General features: G+C 29.1%; 3 protein-coding genes and 1 pseudogene across 7 annotated transcripts; 2 read left to right on the top strand and 2 right to left on the bottom strand.

The window, feature by feature from the left end:
- Positions 1-767: 767 nt before the first annotated feature.
- On the top strand, positions 768-3,206 carry LOC105250790 (BRISC and BRCA1-A complex member 1). The gene is made up of 3 exons (XM_011257060.3): positions 768-1,176; positions 1,319-2,163; positions 2,526-3,206. The coding sequence occupies exons 1-2, from the start codon at positions 1,044-1,046 to the stop codon at positions 2,122-2,124; spliced, it is 939 nt and encodes a 312-aa protein (XP_011255362.1). The 5' UTR covers positions 768-1,043; the 3' UTR covers positions 2,125-2,163; positions 2,526-3,206.
- Positions 2,634-5,689, bottom strand: LOC112639641 (annotated as a pseudogene).
- LOC105250792 (laccase-2) lies at positions 5,643-25,685 on the bottom strand. Of its 4 annotated transcripts, XM_011257063.3 has the most exons (12): positions 25,626-25,685; positions 23,499-23,755; positions 13,416-13,483; positions 12,616-12,905; positions 11,131-11,341; positions 10,698-10,975; positions 9,668-9,791; positions 8,907-9,127; positions 8,639-8,825; positions 7,020-7,235; positions 6,721-6,939; positions 5,643-6,158 (listed from the first exon to the last, which is right to left on the bottom strand). In XM_011257063.3, the coding sequence occupies exons 2-12, from the start codon at positions 23,510-23,512 to the stop codon at positions 5,797-5,799; spliced, it is 2,190 nt and encodes a 729-aa protein (XP_011255365.2). In that variant the 5' UTR covers positions 23,513-23,755; positions 25,626-25,685; the 3' UTR covers positions 5,643-5,796. The 4 variants fall into 4 exon arrangements, with proteins under 4 accessions (XP_011255365.2, XP_011255367.2, XP_011255366.2 ...); XM_011257065.3 differs by lacking the exons at positions 23,499-23,755; positions 25,626-25,685 and adding an exon at positions 18,384-18,483; XM_011257064.3 differs by lacking the exons at positions 23,499-23,755; positions 25,626-25,685 and adding an exon at positions 16,109-16,364.
- LOC105250791 (E3 ubiquitin-protein ligase MSL2) lies at positions 25,392-27,769 on the top strand. 2 transcript variants are annotated; one of them, XM_011257061.3, is made up of 4 exons: positions 25,392-26,277; positions 26,405-26,640; positions 27,061-27,258; positions 27,367-27,769. In XM_011257061.3, the coding sequence occupies exons 1-4, from the start codon at positions 25,533-25,535 to the stop codon at positions 27,637-27,639; spliced, it is 1,452 nt and encodes a 483-aa protein (XP_011255363.1). In that variant the 5' UTR covers positions 25,392-25,532; the 3' UTR covers positions 27,640-27,769. The 2 variants fall into 2 exon arrangements, with proteins under 2 accessions (XP_011255363.1, XP_011255364.1); XM_011257062.3 differs by having other exon boundaries at positions 25,393-26,277; positions 26,405-26,568.

Consider the following 27,769-nt stretch of genomic DNA (forward strand, 5'->3'; position numbering starts at 1 on the left):
CATTCAGCGGATGTAATTCGAAGCTGATTGGCCGGATCTGAAAGTAGAAACCAATGGCCGCATTCAGCGGACTCAACTGCTAAATAGCAATCTAACGTGATTGGTTTCTACTTTCAGATCCGGTCAATCAGCGTCGAATTACATCGGAAAATCTAGTAATGTTACGATAATGTTATGACACGATAACGATTCGATACGATAACGATGAAAGTAAAAATCGAGGTGGGGAAGTGGAGAAGTAAAATAAAAATCGAGGAGGAGGAGGTGTAAATTTATTTTATGCGGCCAGACAACTTCTAATATTAATATATTATTTTACCTCGATTTATTATTTTATTATTTTATTTTATTTATATTTATTATTTATTTATATTTATATTTATTATTATTAATATTTATTTATGTTTATATTTATTATTACTATTATATATTCATATTATTATTATAATATTTATTATTATTATTATTGTTATATTATTATTATATTATTATTATTATATTATATTTATATTATTATTATTATTATATTTATTATTATTATATATTTATTATTTATTTTGAATATATTGGAAAATATTCTTTTTAAAAAATATTGAGAAAAATCAACCAACGTGCATTATAGATTAATAAAAAATTTAGTTTCTTCATATTTGATTGGCCGATTTTTTTACGCATGCGCGTAATTTATTTGGACAATTTTAGTCGCGCGTACATTTCGAATCATTGACTTCGTATCATACGTCACTGCATTCAATGGACAAGTCTACTCGCATGGGCTTGCAAGGATGCAGGCAAATCGGTGAAAATATCGTGCTACGCTTATTGATACCTTTATGATCGCTAATAATAATTTTCAAAGTTATCTGAGTTGAAGTATTTAATATTACGCGACGAAACCTAACGCGCTATGTGAGGTTTCCAAGTCGCTTTGGTTCCGATCAATTCGGACAACGTATTCAGTGAAGAAAAGTCACAAAGCCAGGCTTGGAACAGCAAAGAAAAAATTCCATTTATTCGCTACGCTAAACATTTAGGATATAAATATGTCAGATAAAGAATCAAACGACGAGATCGAGGTGATATCCGAGAGATTGCAGGTCGCCACGACCATAGATTCCGCGCACAATAACGTGCAACAACAACAGGGAAAAGGCTCGCGGAAAAACAGTAATAATGGTGCGACACGTCATTTATATTTATTATTTATTTATATTTATATTTATTATTAATATTTATTTATGTTTACATTTATTATTTATTTTTATTTATATTTATTATTTATTTTTTTATTTTATTTGTACTTATTATTCTATTCTAGTTCAACCTGGGGACGTCAGAAAGTCTTGCTCCGCTATCACTAAGACTACCACTACCACGCTGGACAATTGTGTCCTGGTGAGGAATATTCCCGAGCTCAATCTGCCCGAAAAGATTATTTTTGTTATTGATACAGTCCGAGAGCAGCAATGCACGCCTTTCAAGCTTGGCACTGGAGCGACGTTCTCACCATTGTACATGATAAGACGCGTTGTCGAGAGCTTTGTTGGTGCAAAATCAACAATACAACCCGGAGTACACGAGTACGCCCTGATGAGTCTGGGTTCGCAGGGTGCGTCATGGCTCTGCGACTATACCAGCAACATTAAGACAGTGGTCAATCACCTGGAGAGCATCACGGAGGATGTGCTGGACGAGGAGCAAAAGACCTACGATCTAGGACAGTTGTTCGAGGCGATACACGCGCGAATAGCGATACCAGCGATGAATCAGCCAATTTTCGTCTCGCGTGTCATCTTGATCTATGGACGATCAAACTCTATTCCCAAGTTTCATACTGGTCACAAGTATCTGGAAAATTTGACAGGAAATCCGTGTTTCTTCTTGGACGTGCTATTCGTTCACGAACCAGCCAGCGATGATAATATGTGCGAGGCGGTATACGCCGAAATCGCGGCTCTAGATACTACAAGTTATTCTTATATCTTAGAAGTCGGCAGAAATCCTGCTAAGCTGCACGATAATATGGCAAAACTCTTGGCGCATCCGCTGCAACGTCCACTGCAGAAAGATGCTTTTTATAGTTTTATTTCAAATACAGCACAGGAAGTGCATACTAATGTATAGAATGCTGTGTATATTTGCATTATTTATTTTCATTGAAAGGTTCGTATATTTCTTCCAAATTTTTTTATTGGCATCGTCATGTAATTTCAAAGAAATGTAGAGTTTATATTTAATTAGTAACACATTTCCAGCAATTTTTATTCGTCGATGAAATTATATAAGAAACAAAAGTATGGTTGTGCATTATACATTATTGTTCAAACTATTGCAAAATAAATAATATTATTTTTGTATATAGATTTCTAAATTAGTCCTACAAATCAAATATATCTTGTAGCAAGTATTGATTCTAAAATCTAAAAGGAGATACTCTATAACTAAAAAATGTTATTTTAAAAAATATTCTATCTTATTCTCTTTACAAAAAAAATTGTTTCTATCTGATTTCTATGTTATTACAGGACATCACTTTGTTGCTGTGATTTGTATTACATCTTATATTATCACATCTTGAACAAAGATTTCAAAACTTTGTGATACAACGCTTTGCTGTTAAAGCGGAAAGCTTTTCAAGTAAAGGTGCGCCCGCAGATTTGACAGAAAAATGGCCTTATTCTGGAATGCGTTTGTTGATGTCTGATGAGATTAGATGCATATGAGAATTTTTGTTGATATTCGTTACATGTGTAAGACTGGTCGCCAGTATGTTTCCTCTTGTGCTTATTGAGAACTCCTGTGTGAATTGAACTTCTGACAGAAGTCGCACGTCAATTGGCATAGTTTTCTTCTTGTCCCTCCAGCATTTTCGTCCAATTGCGAAGTAGCGGTACCAATGTGTTCTCCGTATACGCGAAGCTTCAATTACAAACACCAATTTTCGCGGCTTTTCCGGATTGTATATTCTTGTAGGAAATTACGTGATAATATGGATTATACTTTGCATTTAAAGAGTTTCATTGACTTGCGACTTTTCTGTCATCTCTAAATTGCCAATTGAATTGCCTGTTGGAGTTTTTGTATCAACTTTTCTGACGGTTATTATCTCAAGAAGTAAAAAATCAGGAAAATTCTTCTTGAGATCTTTGAGAATTTAGTGATAGGAGGAGAACAAACTGTGTTCAAAATCTCTAAATATAGATAAAGAGACGAATTAATGTTTTTTTTATATAAGGTGTAATTAGACTTAATGTGTGTATAAATGTAATTACTACCAATTTTTCTAAATGCGTCTCAAAATTGCAAATAATACACATTTCACTTAATATAAGATATTTTTTATGGCTTTTAGAAATAACTACGTACATACGATATGTGATATTATTTACAAATTCATGAAAAAATTATATTGCTAAATATCATAAATGTTATAAATATATGTTTATATATACATATATATACATATATACATATATATATATATATTATATTATATATATTATATATATTTTATATATATTTTATATATATTATATATATTATATATATATATATATATATATATATATATATATATGTTTTACGATAGTGTGCAATAAATTTCTTTATCACGCGATTTTATATCTATTGTAACATTTATTTTCATCATAATAAATAGAAAAAGCATCTTAAAAATCCATTCAATAATTTCAGAAAAATATAGAAAAATAAAGAAAAATATGTTCCGATTCTTATTTTATATTTGTCACTTAATTTATATATAGCGTTTATGCTTGAATTAATATTCAAAATTTGTCCATTACAGGTAATATTGTTTAGTACGAATATGATAGGTCTATTACATATTAATTTTTCTAATTACTTTTATTTGATTTTAATCCCAAATTCTTCGCACAAATATAATGAATGAAAATTATTCAAAGTTATGAGAAAAAGGAACATAAGTACGTAAGACATTTTGTTTGTTATTTAAATAATGATTTCACAGAACAGTATTACGTATTTTGAAGCTCGAGCAAAAACCGGTTTGTGGTATTTGATTCACAATTTACCCTAATTATTGCACTTATTACAAATTACAAATTCGATCTCTATAAAAGAATATGCGCTGTTTCGTCGCTTCCAAATACCGGCACATGTTTCTTGCAGCAGAAATAACAACGTCTTTGAGTATCGCATATCGCACGACATGCTTCTGTGCGAATGCTATAATTACTGATATATGCATTTCTAAACAAATATGAGGAGAGAGAGAGAAAGAAAATTGATATTTAGAAAAAAATAATAGATCAATCCATCCATATCTGGATATTAATACACGGTTCTCCTGATAAAATAAACAACATGACTACCGTGATAATTGTGAGAATCTCCATTAAGGAATACTCAGTGCATAAGGATTCCAAGTTTATAACGCAAATTCATGAAAAAATTATATTGATAAATAATATCAAATGTTATAAGTATATATGTGTATATATATACATACACGCGGATAAACAAAATAAATAATATGGTATCAATTATATTGAAAGTATATTCGATTTTGTGTAGGAATTTATTAGATTTTGTGTGGATTTGTTTTGCACAATTTGAGTTGGCGTATCGATTACAATAGTTTTGCGAATTCAGGCAAACAGATTTTCCATATTTTCTTATACAATAAATTTATAATACAATAAATACTGTAATCTTCAATTATTTCTATAAATATTACAAAATATATGTCAGTTTTTCTTAATAAAAGTGTCGAGATACTAATAGTTTTTAAGATAAGAACTTTTATCGAATAATACCATATTTAAAATGATATACTCGATATAAATATACATGCAAACATTTTCATCCATTCGTGTAAAGAAACATACATTCATTCTGCTGATAACGCGAATACAAAATCTATTGATTACGTTAGAGATTGAATGATATAATAAAAATAATATATAAATATATAAAAATAATATATATAATATATATATATATATATATAAATATATATTTATTTATTATTTTGTATATAAATATAACAATATGTGATTACATATATATATACAATATGTGATCGAGTGACATAACTGCAACAATGCATCTCCCGCATTCATTCTCTAAGATGTCCCGTTTCTATTGGGATTACTTTTTAATGACGGATTTTTTAACTCGTAGTTGGTTAATTGAAATATAATCTAGATTTTAAGAGTATATATATATTGCTTTCTTCTGAAATTTAATTCGCAAATTCTTTTTCAAATCGTAAATTACATTATTATTATTTACAGAGAAAAAAAAGTTACTTCACGAAGAAAATTGATTCGACAATAAAATTAATAGGAGTATCAAAACGGGACATTTCGTATGCGTAGTGAAATTAGTGAAGATAGTCTAGTAACAATAAAATAATAATAATATACTTTTTTTATCACAGTAATGTAAGTCACTTGACTTGTTGATATAATGTCCGCTTACTTATTTGAGATTAATATACAATATAGCTGTCTGTAGTATGTCTTTAAAATTTCAATCTCAAATTCGTTAACTTCGCGCGATCGCATTACAAAATATTTCATGATTATCGATAAAAACATAAATATTATATATTGTTTATAAATATTAATTTTTTAATATAGATATATTAATACTTTATAATACTTAGTTACGTCAAAAAAAACGTCCATTACTTATTACTCTTCATTCTGGCGCATTTTATTGTCTTATTAGTCTATTTAAATTGTTTTGTTTGCGTGCAAATACTCCTTATATTAATTATATTTGTAATCTATTATTACTATTACATGTGTATCATAAAGAGCGCGCGCGAATCACAGAACTCAGAATGCAAGCGACAAAAAGGATTAATGTTATACTCGAATTGGACGCCGAAGATTTCATTTGTAATTTCAAAAGTTGTTCAAGATATTTCAGAAGATGGTCTAGTCTATCTATGAGATGATTGTGTTCTTCTGATTCCTCTTTATCGATTGTCGTTGAATTTGTAGTGATCTCCGAGTTACCTTCGTTCTGATCATCTGTCAATTTCCAATCCCCGCATTTAGGAAAATTACGAGGTACTGGCGGCATCTCTTCGTTTTCACCTACCTTGAAGATCAAGGCCATTCCTATTTCCGCGTGAAATTCAATGTGACAATGAACCAGCCAGTATCCTGAAAAATATGTATAAAGAATCAATAATGTGTATCTTTTTCTCAATCAATCTCAAAATAAATATTATATTTTATTAAAGAATATATTATATTTATATATTTATAATATATATTATATTTTATATATATATATATATATATATATATATATATAATATATATTATATTTTAAATATTATATTTTATTAAAGAATTTTTTATTATTATATTATATTTTAATATTATATTTTATTATTAATTATTAAGATTTACAAGTTTAATTAAATTTTCTTTTCACATTCAATTAGTTATAAATGTTAAAGTTAAATAAAATACAATAATAAAATTATAATAAAACAAAATACAAAGTCATTATTTTAGCATTGTATAATTTCATTTATTAAGTTATTTTTTGTGCTCACGTGTAAAAGTTTAATATTTCTCGAGTTTAAAGTTGAATCTTCTTTTTTAACGTAATTTATCTCTCGATGCGATATTTTTAAAGCAAGTACTTCGATTATTCCCTGGCTCTATTCTTTTCAGTTTTTTTTTAATAATATGCAAGAGTTCCGCGAGGTTTTACCTGGATTATCAGCGTGAAATCGCACAATGGTGTAACCACCATCAGGCACGGTCACCGTGTCCTTCAAAGGTGCTCGCGTGAGTCTCCTATTTATTAAACCTTGCTTATCTAATTCCTTTACTTTAGCGGCCGTAATGTTACTTCCTATCTTCTCCATCGCCACAACGCGGAACTGGTAACCGTGAAGGTGAAACGGATGATTCGCGTCATACGGAACACCTAAACAAAGGTCATTACTTATTAGACAAATTAAAGTTTACGGAGAAAAAGGATACTTGTAAGAGGAGATGCTCGTGTACCTTCGTCAATCAGAATCAGTTCCACTACACTGTTAATTTTCACCTGGAGTACATGAGTACAAGCGCAGTAATCACTCTCGCATCCCTCGACCGTGCTGGAGTTACAAAACTGATTCGGCTTTATAAGATTTCTTTCGGGCATGAGTGGAAATGATGGTAGCTTCATTGATATGTGATTTAGTTGCGGTGTGAATAATTTCTGTCTTATATCCTTTACTAAAAAAAGAAGAAAAAATGTTTTACAAAACAAATAATTTAGATTTTTGAAAGAATAAATTTGTAATAGATACTTTTTATACTATATTGTATATTACTGAAAAAGTATACACAGGATTGGAAAGTTTTACTTTTCTTTTAACAAATTTATATCTCTTTATGTATTTAATTATATCTTAATATATGTGACTGATATAAATTTAAAATATTGCATAAATATGTATTTTGTACAATATGTATTCTGTACCAGTGTACAGAAAAAATAAGTGTATCATATTTAAAACAAGAAGAGAGAAAAACATTTTTAATTAATTTAAAACTGGATATTTATTTTGTTAACGTATTACGTTGATCAAGATATTTATTTTATTGTTAACGTATTACGTTGATCAAGATAATATTTATTATTTCTCTGAAAAAAGAAAATCAATGATACACTGTTGAAATATGCTTTTCCACAGATTAAAGCTATCAAATGGAGTAGAAATTAATAGTATTGCATTATCAGAATAGATCTTGTGTCTTATTGTCAATAGTCAAAAACTGTATTGATTTCGAATTGATTTTGCGATTTTGATGTAGACTGTGCAGGAATCATAACGAGATTATTATTCATTACACTTCACACTATACATTTAACTTCACTGCTAATGATTATTTTCGCTCTTCTTATGGACATGATTCGATAAATGGATATATTTATCTTCCACCAGACAAATTCACAAGATTGTTATCTAAATTTCAGATATGGTCTGTATCATAAAGATGAGAAAAATTCAAAGGCAACTTAAAAGCGGAATGTATGTATGGATTATTTTCCAACATCATTAAAACATATCAATACAAAGCTTACATTTGTATATATTTCATTCACCGAGAAAAACATAAGTCATCGAGTCTTTATGATTGCAAGTAGATCTTAAAAAAGTTACTTAGAATAACATTCCCAGGTAGAACATGAAACTCATAATGATATCATTATGACGTCATCTAAAAGTCACCTAAACATTTTTAGAAAAATCATAATGATCTCATTTGATATACTTTTGGCAATGTTTTGGTGATTTATTAATATCATTTGGTGTTTTGGTGATTTATTAATATCATTTGGTGATTTATTAATATCAATAATCATTTTTTACATATATATATTACGCAATTACTTGTTTATTTAATTATTCATGTATATTTTAATTATATTTAAGCAACATAATCTTTTAAAATTATATAATGCAATTATTGAACTTAAAAATTTATAATTCTTTTTGTCATCTTTAACTCATTTTTTAATCATTTTTGTTTAAGTAACTTTTAAGTGATGAATAAAATCATGATGACGTCATAATAATGTCATTATGAGTTTCATGTTCTACCTGGGATTTGAACTGGGACTGGGACTGTACCTTGATGAAAACCATATAGATTCTTGCGATTAAAGTGCGGGTTATCTTTCCCATAAAAATCATACGATATGTAGAACTGATAATCCGGTTCTTTGGTATTCGACACGTCATCGTCGTCCATCGCAATCAACATTGGGATACTGATACTATTATTTGATTCGATTCCTTTATTCAGAGCATTCACTTGCTGAAACCGGAAACATTGTCATTTTTAAAATCTCCCGTAAAATAATTTTGGAGGAGATCGCGAAGACGTTTATACACATACCAATCCATAAGAATCATTTTGCACGCGATTATATGTAACTTCCACCGCCGGCTCTTCCTCAGGCGCTCCTTCATATCTAAGTAAGGCGACTTGATAGGCGCTCAGAAATCTCTCGTCGCAATCCATCAGTCCTCGAAATCTCATCCAATAGTTGTCCACCGGTTGGTCCATTTCGATTATGAAGTCGAACCTTTCGCCGGCGTAACTCACTAGCGATTCGGCTGTAATCATTGTGCAATATATATAAGCATTTTTAACATGAAAATTTTTTTTTATTATACTTATTTCGCGAATTATACTTAATATATTTATATGTATATCTTGCTTCATATCATACACGTTAGAAATTCTGTTACAATTTTTGTATAATCAATTTTGTGTGTGTTCTCATTTTATTTAATAAATTAAATTAAAATAATTTTTTTTGTGTATGAGTAAAAATAATTACAACACTTTTTAATATTTTTGATTATTAAAATAAATAATTATCGCATCAACTGGTTTAAAAGAAACGATGTATACTTAACTTTTATAAATATCATGGATATTAATAAATAATAATTATCATGAAATATTAATAAACAATTTTATTCATTTAACCAGTATTTTAAATGTGTTAAATATTTTATTATATAATCTTATTTATAACATCGATATGTTTGAGCAAAATTGTTCGCAATTTTCGCGATGCTTATTAAAACTCAATTACTGATCTTGTGTAAAAATAATAAGTGGCACGTAATATGAAAATAAAATCATACCTTGTATCGGTCCAACATCACGTCCGTCTGAACTGATCACATATAAAGTATGATTGTCGACGGAAATTTCAATGGGACAATTCAGGAACTCCGCGTTAATAAGTCTGAATCTGTATCGGAAATTCTGCAAGCGTAAATCGTAAAATCGATTGCTATGAATACAAAAATTATGTAATTTTATTCAAAAATAAAAAATAAAGCTGATGTACTCAAAACTTGAAAACTATTTAGGATAAAATTATGCCCATGATAACATTTCAAAACAGATTTACTTTAATGTGAGACATTTTTCTTTTTTTCAAGTGGAATAAATATTTTAACCAAGCTAGATGAAATATATATATACATATACATATATATATATATATATATATATATATATATCGTTTCTTTAATTTAGTTTTAAAAATGTTTTGTACAATCCCAGCAAATAGTTGAAAATCAATATTGACGAATATCTACTTTTAGTGTATTTTGAATATGAGAAATTGTGTGGAATATTACAATTTGATCTTAGCTACAGTGCAGAGATGTATTTCTTAATATTTATTGCGTTTTTACTGAAATATTCCGAATTTTGTTAATCGAAATAATTAACTTTTGGCAGAGAATTTCCTCTTGTGACAGATACATAGCTAACTTCATTGAATTATATTTAATATTTTTTTAACCAGTTAGTACTAATATTATTTGACCAAATATTTCCTCTGTATCTAAACTTTTGCGAATTTTAAACAAATTCTGAATATTATTTCCATGTGTTTTTGTCATTTGAATCGATGTGGTTATACATTTCCCATAAGAACACATGTTAATTCGGTGCAAATTAAAATCCTTATAACTTGTGAACGCTTTAGTGAATCGATTTAAAAATTATACTCAAGATTCTAAACATATGTAAGGATATTAAATTCTCAATATTTTGAAAATAGGTACAAAACATCCTTAATCAAATATATTTATAGTTTTTATACTTGTAATTTTTTATAAATGCATATTTACAAAAATTAGCAAAATGATAAAAATTTACCGATTTTACGACGAATGTCGAAATAGGCATTTCAGCTAATGTCTTGTTTTCACCTTCGATAGCGATGAAACGGCCCAGGCCGTTTATAAGTAAGTTGGGCGCTTTGTTATGACCATCCGAGTGATGATGCGCTAAAAATTTAGTGAGACCCAATTCGTGAACCCAATCGGCGACTACTAGAATATGCTCATCATAGTCATACAGATCCTTGTGCCAGTTGACTTTAGGAGGTACACGAACGATTAACGATCCGAATACACCGTCGCCTCTCTGGAATCCTATGGGGGCAAAAATTTGCAATAAAATATTATATTAATTATTATACAATCGAATGAATTATTGAATTTATAAGCAAAATTTTTCTTTTTCCTGAATTTTCTGTTGAAAATATTCTTGATACAACAATACTTGTTTAACGAAAGTTCAAACGCACCTATATGAGAGTGCCAGAAATGCGTCCCAGCTTCACTGGCAATGTAGTTGTATCGGAAAGTCGCTCCAGGAGGAATGGGACATTGGGATACATAGGGTACACCGTCCATATACGGCGTGGCGAGATGATGCTGGCCGTGCCAATGCATCGTAGTGCTCTCCGAGTGTAACAAGTTGATCATATCCACTATTATCCTGTCACCTTGACATACCTATAATTAAAATAATTTTTTCCCAATATTCTCGATATTTTTAATTAATAGTCTAACATAAGACTCGCAACATATCTGTGGAAAGCTTACGTAAAGAGTCTCAGCCTTCGTTATCTGTAATCCATGATTAAAGTGATACGACACGTGAGTCAATTACGAGCAAGCTGCAAACAATTCTATTTTTATAGTTGATAACTGCAGTAAAAATAAAATGTACAATGATCGCGAAACAAAACCAGCAAATATGTATAAAATAGCTGAGTGAATAAATGGAAAAAATTCCGAATGATTCCTTAGAATCATATTAAACAATTATCACGTAATCTCACCACAAAGATATATTAATTAAAGCCTGAATTTAGAAATGAATCCCAGCTTTCATGATATCATTCTATAATTGCGAAACGGAAACATGAGTGATAATTATGTTCAAATTCCTCGAAATAATATAAACGAAGCGGCGAATCGTAATCTTTTTTTCACTTGATTGAATGAATTACACAAATTTAGCCTATCAAATAATAACACAGAAAAAATAGAAAAATTATATATTAGTGAAGAAAAGTTCCCAGGTAGCAAGATGACGTCTCCAGACGTTTTAATGACGTACAATAACGTTATTAAAACGTCATTTAGATGTCATTTGACGTCACTCTACTACCTGGTTATATATATTAACTTTGCATTACTTATATATTAGTCATTTGATGTCACTCTGCTACCTGGTTATATATATTAACTTTGCATTACTCATATATTAGTAACATTGATTAATAATAAGTTGATTTTTACGATAAGCTTGGATTTACGTGAATTTGTTCTTGAATAAATTTTTTAAAATAATATGTAGCGAAATTTTAAAAATATAAAAAGTAACCGAAAATATACAAGACTTAGGTCATTTTATAAAATAATACTTTATAAAATATAAAATATTAAATATAATTATTTATAAATATAATATATTAAATTTAAATATAAAATATTTTATAAAACTATTTTATAAAATATAAAATATTTTATAGAATAATAAATACCAGATACACAAGTATTAAAAAATCTGCTTAAATTATCTGCTGATTAATACCTTAATCTTGTAAATTATCTGCTAATTAATATCTCAATCTTGTACATTTCTCAATATTTAACAATTTAAAAAAATAAAAAAGAATAAATAAAGATAAAAACAGAACGGATAAAAATAGACACTCAAATGATCTCTGATTAAAAGCCTCGTCAAACTTGTCTCGCAATCCAACAGCTCGATTACACACCTCGATCGCTGGACCCGGCATTTGCCGGTTCACGACCAAGAGAGATCGCTTTATGCCATCCGCCGGGATGCAATGAGGTCGAAAGCAATCCGTGATATTGAAGGGGCAGTTGTAACAAGCTTTGCTCATCGCGTAATAAAACTCCAGCTTGAAAGTGTAATAACAGTCCAGAGGTGCCGCGCCATCCTTGCATGTTCGCCGACACGCATGTCGTTTCCAATCGATGACGTCAGCGATCTCCGGATCGATCGGCGACAAACCGAAGTCGTCGTATGCCGTTATTATTATTTCTAAAATCAATATATAATGATTTAAAAGTTGTTCCTCTTTACCTGAACTTTGTTTTTATTTTCAATAAAATATGTTTTCAGATAAACATTTATAAAATATTTAAAAAGTGCTTCGATCTCTCTTTTCTTTCTTTTATAGGGTGTCCCAAAAGTCCCGGACCGGTCGAATATTTCATAAACTATGCAGAAATTGAAAGTGACCTTTACTCACTTTCAAATGACTCTCCCATATCAAATCATTGCACTATTTGATGGCCCCCTTCAAGCCATATAACTTTTGTCTGAAACATTTCTTTCTAAAGTGCATAGTTTATGAAATATTCGACCGGTCCGGGACTTTTGGGACATCCTGTATATATTTTTTTCGAAAAACTTCGCTTCTTATAAACTAGAATTAATAAGGGAAAATTAAAAGCAAATTAGATATATAAAAATAAAAGTACAATTAAATGCAATTAAATGCGATTATTAAAAAGACCAAGGTACAATATGAAAAAAAATTGGACTCACCTGATCGGCTTTCATGAATGATCAGTTGAAGCGAAATAAGGAACACATTCCAGATTATCATTCTCGTTCTGCAAAACAAGAATTCTGTTTTATAATTCAAGAAAAGATCACAGACATATGTAACATGTAAATTCAGTTCATCACATACATTATTATGCTAATTAGAGTTACAGAACAAATTACAAAAATAAAACTTCTCGATAAAAGTAACCGATATACGCAAATAAATTGAAGATTAAATAATAATAATAAATATATATTAATATAAATAATAATAATAATATAATAATAATAATAATAATAAATTGAAGAATAAATTGAAGATATTGTGTGTCTGTGCAGTGTGACTTATGTAATGCGTGCGTATAAAGCATTTAACACATGTGGCGCTTTATAAATCTAAATTTAACTTCAAACATGGTATGTGTATTTAATTCATTGTGCAAAAAATTTGAAAAGATAATACTAAATTAATAATTTTCGCGAAATTAAATCCGAAAAGATTTAAATTTATTTCTACTTCTTGCCTTTTTTTTAAATCATTTCATGTACATAAGCATTTAAGCAAATACAATTATTTTAATTCGTTAAGATAAAGTGTTATCTTAATATATTTTTAATGTCTTTTTATTCATGTCAAATAAAAAGTTACCAGCCTTTTAATTAGAGCAATTAACTTAATACCGCTCTTCCGGTTTCTCGATGATGCTATATTTCCGACTATTATATTTCTGACTTCTACATATGTTCAGATGATCATGGATTTCTCACATAATTGATTTTTAGAAATAGAGGAAATCATGAAAAGGCTATTGCTTAAGTTTAACCGAGTTCCAACAATCTTCGTTTGTATTTGACATTCTCTACGTTAACGTCAATAATGAAACGAAATTAATTTTACCTCATACGGAATATCTCACTTCTAATGCATTTGAATGCTGCACACATGCAATATACATACAATTAAAGCAAAATGGAATTTTTCCTCAATCATGATGATAATCGTAATTTATCACGATTTTTCAATCTCCTTCACATCATGTATCTTTATAAATTTTAATCTTTATAAATTTCATACGAAAAATTTCGAAGTAATATCATGTACAATTTTTTTGAAAAGTAATATTAAATATGAAAAATCTAATTTGAAATTTTATTTTTAAAGAAAATATATCTTTTCTTAATAATCTCAAACTTTCAAATTAAATTTTCTTCCCTAATATCCCATAAATTTAATATCCATATTAATGATAAATATTTTAACACATATGACTCAACAGAATAATTATTAATTCTTTCGCAAAGAATTCGTGTGAGACGTGAATTTCATTTAATTGCCGTACATGGATGTAAAAACTGCACTTGGCGTTTCAAATCGCCGATGTGCAATGTCGAAATCTCTCTTACAACATAATACATCATAGTTTTACGAATTTAGCACAACGCATACCTGCGCCAGCATCACTGTAGTATAAAAACAAAATTATTACTTGCAATTGTGCCACAATATCATCTTTCTATTATTACAAACATTAACTTTGTCGCGAATCCAAATAAATCTAATACAATTTTTTTAATGATTTTTTCAAAGAAATGACTTTAAATATTAGAACAATTGACAGAAAGAATTATATTTATAGAATACATCTTTCTTTTATATATGTATACAATAATATGTATACAATATGTATACAATAATATAACTATGTATTCGCACAAAGTATATACACGCACACATATGAATAATTTTTAATTTAATTTTTAAACATAAACATATATATATGTTTCAATATATCCTCTCTAATATTTTTAAATATTAAAATTGTTCATTGTACTCAAGATTATATTCAAGCTTTTACATAAAATATTTATGTATATCTAACCACGTGACACACACGAGAGTTTAACACTAATATATGTATTAAATTAATTTTATATTTTAAATTAATTTTTAATGTATTAAATTAATTTTAGAATATAAATTACGTAAATATATTATTAAATTAATAATAAATTTATTTTCTAATAAAAATATCTTATAAAATTATACAAACTTAATAAAAAAATTACAGAAAAATGTATTTGTCAGACAAGATTCAAAGAATACTTATGAAACATGCTTCTGGTTTCCGTAGAACAAAAGTGTAAAAGTACTGATCTAATCTTATGAATACTTTAATTTTTTATTCGTTAATTTTATCTCTTTTTATTTTAACTACGTAACGATAAATGTAATGACGTGCAAGTAATTGTTAGTTTTTTATTTCAGATCATAAAGTTTTCGAACGTATCATACCGTAATGAACAGTGGCAAAATAATGTTCAAAACGCACAAAATTTGTATAACATTTGTTGTAACGGAAAAACTATCTTTATATTTAGCTTTCCCGTTACAAGAAAACATCATCTTGAAGTGTTCTTTGAATGCCCGTAATGTCCGTAGTCATTAAAGCTACTTAGGAATTTCAAGGATATTTAAGCAATCCTATGTCATTTTTAATAGTAAGAGGCACATGCGATTAAAGTATCAATCGAGCAAGTTCCAAAATTATAAAAAGATTAGATACTTTAATTATATATATATATTGTATTTAATATTTATATTCAGTACTTTAAAAATATCGTCTTTTTTCTTCATTTAATATTTATCGAAAGAATAATGTAAGAAATTTCAAATCTCTAACGCGACTTACTGGATCATATTTTTGATGCTCGAGATCGATGATAACTCCAAATTAAATTATGCCGGTGTAGTATAATTTGCGGCCGATATGTGATACGTGTTGTCGGGCGTTCAACTCTCTGGACACGGCCAAGATTCGGACGCACCAATATCACAAACGCGCGAGACAACGGAAGCTACGTCTCTTTCGGCTTTCGACGAAAGCAACGCGGATATGCACCACCGGGAGACAGTTTCACGGACGTGGACGTTTTACGAAGAAGTGGACCGGCGTCGTGCCACTCGCTCGTCTATATGATTCAGGAGACCTCCCGCGCGGAGATCAAGCGTACCCCAGGAGAGCGGACTCGAGAGGGGTCTCCTGTGCTTTACCTGGACAGTATAGAGGATAAGTCTAATACTGTCGTTAGAATCATACTAAATGGGCTAATCCCCATTTTACGGCTCAACAGACCCCTGCTTGAGTTTACGCGACCAATAACTGTATGTTTTTCCTGAGCATGAATTCGTCAGTGGACTTTCCACTCGTTATCCTAAACTTGTCCAGGAGCAGCAGGCACGCGGAACCGGTATGTATCACAATATTTTTTTTTCTTATAGAAATAATGCGTGCAGAGAAAGATACTCAACGAGAACTTTAGCGTTTTTATAAAAATAAAAGAGGCTTCCGGAAAATTAAACTTTAAAGAAAAAATGGATGATATTTTTCAATTAATTTCGCGCGGCCTTTATTTGGGCAAAGGTTTCATTCTAAATATGTTGATGATAAAATATTATTTGTGTATGCGTGAAAAACGATGACTTATTTCAATATTTTCATTAAGAAGAAATTGTTTGTAAATCATCTTAGGATATTTTGAGTAAAAATATATACAAAAAAAATATAAAATCTAATAAAAATATATTCAAAATTTATGTAATGTATCACAATATTTTTTTGCTTATATAAATAATACGTGGAGAGGAAGATACTCAACGAGAACTTTAGTTTTTAAAAGTAAAAGAGACTTCCGACAAATTAAACTTTAAAGAAAAAATGGATGATATTTTTCAATTAATTTCGCGCGGCCTTCATTTGGGCAAAGGTTTCATTCTAAATATGTTGATGATAAAATATTATTTGTGAATGCGTGAAAAACGATGACTTATTTCAATATTTTCGTTAAAAAGAAATTGTTTGTAAATCATCTTAGGATATTTTGAGTAAAAATATATACAAAAACAAATATAAAATCTAATAAAAATATATTTAAAATTTATGTAATTTCCTCATCAATTTTCTCTCTCCTTGTCTTTCCTTTAGACTCATTTTTGCTAATATAAAATATTCATTTGTTTGTTGTAGATTTTAATAATATATATAATTGAACATATATAATACACATATAATTGAATGATTGAAAAAATCTACATTTGTATAAATTATATAAAAAGAGAAAAAAGAATCATAATCGTTTAACAATGTAAATTTTAAATCAAGATATGAGTAATGTTATTTCATCAATAAATAACTTGTTTGTGCATTATATAATTAAACATAGAATAAGAAGAAAAATAGAGATAATTTATCGAAAAATGTATATTAGATAAGAAATCTTTTTAATATTCATCATTAATTAAAAACAATTTGAAAGAATAATTAAATAATGATTAAATAATTAAATGATGATGACATGAGTAAACACAGAAAAAATTAAATATCAAATCAAAACTTATATATTTAAACTAACGCGTTCATTGTTTCGTATATACGCAACAATTTATAATCTTCTTAGAAGAATTTAATAATTTTAAATTTCAACAATATTATAGTCTTATTTTAATATTATAATTGTCAGGAATATATAATTATTTGATTCTACTTTAAGAAAATTATAATCATTAAAAATGTTATTTTCTATTCAACATTGTTTCTTTTCCATCCAAGAAAATTAAATCTTAAATCACAAGAATATATTTTTCTTGATTAAACTATATAAAATGGCTTCATTCAAGTAAGCAATTATGCAAGCAATTATTATTTTTCTTTAATTAACGCAATATCATTCAAGATTTCTATGTTAAAATATATTTTCAAAACAAGAATGTCCTTTTTTTCTGTACAATTGCGTAAATATGAAGAAAATAGAAATTACAGACATTATTCTTTATGTACACGCAACTTTTGTAACGATGTGATATTTTGAAAATGTAGAAAAATTTTTGAAAGTAATAACTTCTATAAAAACGTTCTATCAAGTTCATCTACGGAATCGAATTTTGTAAATAAATAAAAAAAGACTTACGATAATAAATAATTTTCCCTTAATTGCACTTTCGAAGCCCGTCAAATTTTTGTTTTCTCGTGTACGTCTAATCACTAATTACGTGATGTTACAGTTCGGATGCATAGCTTGATAAATTGGTATCGGAAACATAACTGACATTCCTGGAGCTTATCTTATCGATTGACGTGACATTATTCAATACTCGTCCATCTCTGGACACAACTATGTTACGAAAACAACGAAAAGAACTACGAAAATTTAATGATACACTCGCTGATGATACTACGTCAATGTATGTCTCTTCGTCAATGTACTCTTTTCAAGTTTAAAGGAAAAGCACCGTTATCTTTGACGAGATCGGACTTAATACCCCACAATAATGAGATAAGTGTTACTGATTTCGTAAATTTTAAAAAGAATATTATCGAGCATATTGCGTCACTTTGACGCCTCATTTTGCATAATATCGGTGATTACGATATCGAATATTATGAAAATTTCAGTTGTTAGTTCTTCGAAGTTTAATTCAGATAAAATTTCTTGCACATAAATTATTTATAGTTCTTTTTTTAATTCGGAAATAAACAACAAAGTATACACAAAGAAAACATTATTGATGCACATTAGGCGCAAAAACGACCAAATTTTATTATTACAATCAATTATTTGACATTGCATTAAAATATTTATTGAATAAATAAAAAAATCTTGCCGAATAAATCTTTTTGCAGAAGCATAAATTTGTTTTATTAAATTAATCTCAAGTATTTCGTAATAAAATCGTCACTTAATATATTAAGAATCAATCAATATGTTATTGTAGCGAATTAATCCGCGGAATTTATATATTATAAATAATAGATTATATATTTTTAACAATTAAACTGATATTTTTAATAAATCTTTTTGTCGTCCACACACATAACAAATTTATTAAAAATATTTGTAGACTATTAATTATTTTGTAACCATTAATGTCTAAAATTATTACTTTTTTACATAATAAATGTACTGTCTTGAAATACATAAAATTTGTATCCGTGCATCTTATTGCGTGTTAAGATGATGCATTTTATCAATATTATCTATGATGAATTCCATTTTATATACGCATAATTAATTTAACGGAGAGCAGGTTTCTGTGATTTATACGCCAGGATTTATTACATATTTATACATATACATGTAATAAACTAAATAATGAAATATGCAAGATATATCAATTGCATATGCGATATTTTCCGAAATATTATTTTCGTAAAAGAATGAAGCGCATATATCTTGACATTGTGCTTAGATAAGAGTAAGCTTCGATACGTATTCAGATATATCTTAATTAATGCAACAATTACGTAATATCACGCCATAATTGACATAATAAGAACCAACTAATTTGCGCAATTACAAAGGTGAAATGAAGTTTAAAAATTCACATATTTTTTTACGATGTATGTGCATGATAAGAAGAATCTTTTTAAGAGATTGAAATCCTTGTTGAATGTGATTAACACTGTAAAATAAAGAGATTGAAATTTTAAGGGATTGAAATCCTCAATTGGAATGTGATTAACATTGCAAAAAAATAAATAAAGATACGGAAAAGATATAATTTTTGTAATCGTAAAATTAATATGTAAAATATAAATTAATATGTAATTATGTACAAGAAATCACTAATATATAAATTAATATATATGAGAAATAAAACTACGATATTTTTATTTAATAATATTATATACGTTTTATATTTTACAAAAGAATATAATTATAATTATTCAAATATTATAATGCACGAAGAAATAATATAATTGTCTCATAATTGTCTCCAAAAAATAGAAAAAAACAAATGCATAATTTATGCATTAATAAATAAATGCACAATTTTTATAGTAATAAATATTTTAATATCGTTATATTTCAATTTTACTATAAATATTGTAAAAAAGAATATATTTTTTCATGTAATTTGTACAAAACATTTTAAAATTTTCCATAAAAAAATTTCTATAAAAAAATTTTCTATAAAAAGATGATGGAATTTTATTCTGTGAGATTTTCAAATGCCTATTTATGAAACAATAATGTTACGTGGAACATGGATTGAATAATTCATAGAAATTTATGATTAATTATAAGTATTACAATGATTATCAATCATAAAATGGCGTCAGTTAGAAATATCAAAGAATAAAAAAGAATTGAAATATTCATGAAATATGAGTTTTCAAAGATTAAGGATTCAGTTCCACGAATTAATTTTATGTAGCGTATTTTTATTCACTTGTGTACGCAAAAAGCAGATTTTTAGATGATTTTTATATGATTTTAAGAAGAGTTGCAATTCTTTCTAACAAACTCAATATTTCAATACTATTCTCTAACTACTTAATATATATATTCATATTCATACTAATATTCATATTCATACTAATATTCATTTTTAATATTCATGTATTATTTAACTACTTAATATATATATTCATATACATACTAATATTCATATTCATACTAATATTCATTTTTAATATTCATGTATTATTTTGTCAGAGAAATTATATTATAGAACTGACATTCATATTTTTAGATTTTAATATTAGAAAATTATTTTTAATATTATTATTTTTAATATTAGATAATCTAATATTATTATTTTTAATATTAGAAAAGATAAATAGATTTTGCTGATACATGCTGACACATCACTTTATGTGTATGTCACTAATGAGATGAGATTAAGGAATGTACATTTTCACGAAAGTTTCTTCGTTATGGAAATTTGAGTAACACCATACAGATTTATATATATATATATATATATATATATAATTATAATATATAATTTTTATTAATATATAAATATATTTTAATATATTCTATTGAATTACAACATTACAAAATCGACTTTTGAAAATTGATGGAAACGAAAATAAAAAAAGCAAAACATTCTTTTTTGAGATATTATATTAGTATAAATTAAAATCTATTTTTATCTATTTTTATGCATCATATTATGGATGAAATATGACTAAATCAGATAAAAAAAATAATTTACATTTCTTCAGCAAAAGTCCCAGAAAACAAGTCTCGGAAGGAATCCCCCGTCAAATAAAAAACCGGTAGTTGCCTATTCACGTCAATCGATGATATTACAAGAACTTCCTAGTTTAACTAATAATTTGTATCCGTCTAATTACAATTGATGCAAGTAGTTTTTGCTCCATTTATATAAATGTATATATGTTTCTCGATTAATTATTGTCGGATTTTTATCAATCACAATTAACAGCCATCATTTTTCAATAGTTTCATGACAAATATTACACGATCTTTACAATCGCGCTTCTCAACAACTCCAACACGCTTTATTGACGGGAAACAATGTCTTTAATTATGATCTATTATCTTGATTATATTCAATCTTCGAATACAAGAGAGAAAAAGGAAAAATGAGCGTATAAGGCCGATAATCGATTTTCAAGATTAAATCCGTTGGAAAAAAAAGAGAAAAAAAGAATCAAAATGAGCTAAAATGCTAAAAAAAGAGAGAGCAAGATATTACATAATTTTGGAACGGGCTCGATCGCGAAGGTCGCATAATGAACGCGTAAGGAATAACGACAGACTGATGAATGTAAAGAAAGAACATCGTGCGAGTATGCACAAGACGAATTATTATCTACATTCTACGAGACAATCTTACCCAACCAGCCATGCGCGCGATGGGCCATGGCCGCAAAATCAAGGGACGTGGAAAGTAAACTCAGAGTCCGATATCTATATAATGATGTTTGTTAAGAAATATTACGACACATGTTACGGCTCGACATACGTGTGTATGTGTGTATGTTAATATTTCCCGAGTTTCCTTCTCTCTCTTCTAAAGAAGCGTCAAGTTATTAAGAAATATCGAGGTCAATACGGTTGGAATGTGTATGTGTGAATACCGATACATATTTTAGTTATTTCTGTTCATTTTGCATCGCAAAAAATTTGCGTTTCAAATGTATGCAGAATATTATATAACTCATCACGCGTTCGTAATAAATATAAAATATTTTTTTTACTTTCTTTTTACTTTTTTCCTCTCATTATGTATGTGTTCCGGTGTGTTTAAGGGTGTTTGGTGCCTATTTTCAAAATATTGAGAATTTAATGAAAATTGTACAGAATGTCCTTACATATGTTTAGAATCTTTAATACAATTTTTAAATCGATTCACTAAAGCGTTCACAAGTTATAAGGATTTTAATTTGTACCGAATTAACATGTGTTCTTATGGAAAATGTATAACCACGTCGATTCAAATGACAAAAACACATGGAAATAATATTCAGAATTTGTTGAAAATTTGCAAAAGTTTTAGATACAGAAAAGATAGAGAAAATATTTGGTCAAATATTATTATACAAGTAACTGGTTAAAAAGATATTAAATATAATTCAATCAAGTTAGCCATGTATTTGTCACAAGGCGAAATTCTCTGCCAAAAGTTAATCATTTCAATTAACAAAATTCGGAATATTTCAATAAAAACGCAATAAATATTAAAAATACATCTCTGCACTGTAGCTAAGTTCAAATTGTAATATTCCACACAATTTCTCATATTCAAAATACACCAGAAGTGGATATTCGTCAATATTGATTTTCAGTTACTGTTTGCTGGGATTATACAAAACATCCTTAATTATATGGTTTAAATACTTTAAGTATATATTTCTTATCTTTCCACTTCATGTCTTGTATTTTTTATTATAGTGTATAATAAAAAATATAAGATATTAAGTGGAAAGATAAAAAACATATAAAAATGCTAAAAACGCGAAAAAAGAATATACAAATAAAAGTGTAATATTTTTCGATAATATAAACCGCAATTGTCACAATTGTCGCAATTTTAATTATAAATATGATATTCAATATAAGTAAATAATTATATACTTATAGTTTTAACAAGATTCATCATTGAATATTGTTGCAATTATTACGACGATTGATATTTCAATTTCAAAGTAATTTCATATTAATTCTGAAAAGTTTATATTATCTTTAATCCAGTTTAGGAAAACATCCATTCGTTTCTTTTATTTACACAGTGAAGAATCAATTTAATATATTATTCCAATCTCTCACCTGTAATTGCACATTTCGACGGAAAGGGAAGAGAAAGTCCGGTCCAAAATGTCTCGGGGACGGCATAATATTGACGAAAACGACGACACTGCACGAACGACATCGCGTAACAACGTGCAAGGACGACAAAGAGCATTTCCCTCGGTGCCGTGCGTAAATCACTTGTTAATAACACCGCAACGTAACCGTCGTGCCATCTTCTTCTCGTATAAACAAACACCTTTCTCCGTATACCTTGCCACGAGGAGAGTAATAATCTGAAATTAAATTTTTGTTAGAAAAAAAATAATAAGAAAAATATTATTTTTAAAAATCATATAAATTATAACATAAGGTATTAATAAAAAAAACATAAGGAGCTTAAAAAAGATAGTACTTGAAGGATAAAATTTAAATAAAATACTTATACGATAAATTAAATTAGAGAAGATTGTATGAGAAAATAATTTAGAAAAATGCTCGTTGTTTTTTCAACAAGAAAAGGATCTAAAACATGCACGCGAATATGAATTTCCTTCTTAATCTTCTTCTATTGTACTTTATTTAATACTATCAGCATCTGTATTGAATGCACAGATATTTAAAGTACTTATCATGTATGACAGATTATACGTGAGGTTGAAAGAAGATAAATAATTAGTTTTGTGCTTTCAAATAAATTAAATTAAATTAAAATAAATTAAATTAAAAGTTCAACAAATAAAATTCAATAAATTAAATTACAATAAATTAAATTAAAAGTTCAATAAATAAAATTCAATAAATTAAATTAAATTAAAATAAATTAAACTAAAAGTTTTATGCATTCAATAAATTAAATTAAAACCGCTGAAAAATCGTATCGCATCGTATCTTTAAGGATGTTTTGTATGTACAATCCCAGCAAACAGTAGCTGAAAATCAATATTGACGAATATATCCACTTTTGGTGTATTTTGAGTATGAGAAATTATGTGGAATATTACAATTTGATCTTAGCTACAGTGCAGAGAAGTATTTTTTAATATTTATTGCATCTTTACTAAAATATTTCGAAATTTGGGAATCCAAATGATTAACTTTTGGCAGAGAATTTCGCCTTATGACAGATACATGGCTAACTTGATTGAATTATATTTAATATCTTTTTAACCACCCAGGTAGAACATGAAACTCATAATGACATCATTATGGCGTCACCTAAAAGTCATTTTAGAAAAATCATAATGATCGCATTTGATATACTTTTGGCAATGTTTTGGTGACTTATTTTTAATATTAAACAATTCTAGCGAACTCTGTTGGAGAATATATATACTTCGCGTATGAAATCTTAAGAATCAATCATATCATTTTTTATATATATTACGCAATTACTTGTTTATTTAATTATTCATGTATATTTTAATTATATTTAAGCAACATAATTTTTTTAAAATTATATAATGCGATTATTGAACTTAAAAATTTATGATTCTTTTTGTCATCTTTAACTCATTTTTTAATCATTTTTGTTTAGATAACTTTTGAGTGATAAATAAAATCATAATGACATCATAATGATGTCATTATGAGTTTTATGTTCTACCTGAACAGTTAGTACTTATATAATATTATTTGACCAAATATTACCTCTGTATCTAAACTTTTGCAAATTTTCAACAAATTCTGAGTATTATTTTCATGTGTTTTTGTCATTTGAATTGACATGGTTATACGTTTCCCATAAGAACACATGTTAATTCGGTGCAAATTAAAATCCTTATAACTTGTAAATGGATTTAAAAATTGTACTGAAGATGCTAAACATATGTAAGGACATTCTGTACAATTTTCATTAAATTCTCAATATTTCGAAAATAGACTATACAAACCATCCTTAAACGACAATTATAATAAGACACATGGCCGGCAAGTGACACTTGACGTTTGACGTTTGACGTTCGGCACGCGCCTGACTTCAGGCGACACGCGAGACGCCGACGCGGAAGAGCCGCTCGTCGCGACCTCTCTGAGGATGCGGCGGAGGCACGCGTCGCCAACGAAACATGGCGTATGTTTTGTTTGTGTGCGCGAGGATGGTTATGCGCCGAGTGTTTAGCAGCGGCCGCAAGCTTGAATAATTCACAATTTCGATATCCTACGGACCTGGAGAACGGGCGATCCTCGCATGTGTCCGAATCGGTCCATGGACGTTGCGTGAAAAACGCGATGAACGCGACGAGTCTGTACGTGTCTACGTGTCGACTGGTGCTGCAGGCGGATGCCGAGGATCCCAACTCCTGGACGGACCTCTACAGGCTGGTGCCCTATCTACGGCAGAGCCTCAGCTGCACCGTCTGCTCCAACCTGCTCATCGAGCCGCACACGCCTACCGAGACCAACTGTCAGCATCACGTGTGCCGGGGATGCCGCGGTGGCCGCAAGAAGCTGAAACCTTCGTGCGGCTGGTGCAAGGACTACGACAAGTACGTGGAGAACGTGCAGCTGCGGATACTGTTGCAGTGCTATAAGAAGCTGTGCGAGTACCTGACCAGCACCGGTATCTACCGTACCCTCCTGCTGTCCGTGACGTCTGCGAACAGTGCCACCACCAATGGAGCACCGTCCACCATCGGTGCCACCAGCCTCATGGAGCTTATCCAGGAAGGGGCGGGCTTCAAAGATGAGTTCAAGAGCAACGCTGGCCTGTCCAAGTCAGCGTATAGCATCCTACCGTGCGTTTACACCAGCACGACCTCGACACAGACACAGGGAAACAGTGTTCAGGTCACTGAGGCGATATCCCAGAGTATACCTGGTGCGTAACTAATAAGTATCATCCTCCTGAAACAAGTTAACTCAAATTATGAATGAATGATATTAAGTAAAAGGCATGAGTATTATTCAACCGGTAAATAATATCCAGTTTCCTATTGTCAAACTAGAATCGCCAACGATTCGTACGGTATCGAATGGATCCTCTATATATTCTGTGATGTATGCTGGATCTGGTAACAAAATTACGATAAAACGTAAAGCGGCTGCTACAGAGGACATGGAAACGAGTCAACAGGAGACGGATGGAAGTCAACACAGCTCTGTAGGAGGGGTAAAATGCATTCCGTCTTCCCACCTTAGATATGGGACCCCTTCTGAGAAAAAATCTTCAAAAGGCAGCAAAGTAATTTCAATAGATATTCGGTTAACCTTACGCCTTACATGATTTATATTGCACAATAATCATTATTTAAATGCTTAAAGATGTGTACGTCCTCCGTTAACACTTCTTGTAAGGTACAATAATTTTTCTGACCTATTAACAATTGAACAGCTCAACTCGTTAAGTTATTAACCTTTATATATAGCGCTCTTATTTTTGTACTAATACTAATTTTAGAGAAATCTCGAGAGATTTATGTTCGCCTAGGTCCCATAAGAAAGATTAATGCAGATGTTTGTCTTTTTTTTTTCCATGTTTAAAGAGATATTTGCTCCAACTTTTAATTTGGCTACTTCTGCATTGATCTGTAATATATACTCTTAAAGCAATGTCTTTTTTTCTTAATATTAGTAATAACGTAATTCACTTTGTTATGAGCAGTCTTCAGGCAGTTTTAAGAAGCCAAGGTCAAGTTCTGCTAGAAGTAAAAGGAAAGGATGCCGATGTGGCAACGCCACTCCAATACCTGGGAAACTTACCTGTTGTGGTCAAAGATGTCCTTGTTATGTGGAAAGTAAACCTTGCGTAGACTGTAGATGTAGAGGTTGCAGAAATCCTCATACAGCAGATGGATTAAAGGTGAATTAATTTACTTGATTTCAAGCTTCTTTTATGTTTAACTGTCTTCTTTGTTTTCAAACATTTTATATAATTTATATTTTATATAATTTTATACATGTATTTCAGATCCGTCCACATATACCTGAACTTCATAATTTACAATTGCAATTATCCACTTCTTTGGATTGCGATGCACTAAGTGGAGATCCTCTAGGATCTGTACCGCAGTGTTTATCGACGTCTCCTACAACAATACAAGTTTTAAATGTGTACTCCACCCCGAGATTAGACATTGATAATGTACCACAAAACTTACCTGCTGCTTTGTTAGTGGGGGAAGATGCTATGGTGAGTACTGAAAGTGAAGCGGAAGATAGTGATATACAAATTGATGTGTGACAAAGTATTTAAATGAATATTACAAAGTGATAAAAAATACCTGTGGTAACAGATTATGACGAGTGCGCCAGAAAAGGACGCGTTATGTAAATAACTTACTCGAATCTGGTTTGCATTAAAAATTATAAAA

The sequence above is a fragment of the Camponotus floridanus genome, unplaced genomic scaffold (assembly GCF_003227725.1).
Source record: "Camponotus floridanus strain SB8 unplaced genomic scaffold, Cflo_v7.5 scaffold8, whole genome shotgun sequence".
In the NCBI taxonomy this organism is placed as follows: domain Eukaryota; kingdom Metazoa; phylum Arthropoda; class Insecta; order Hymenoptera; family Formicidae; genus Camponotus; species Camponotus floridanus.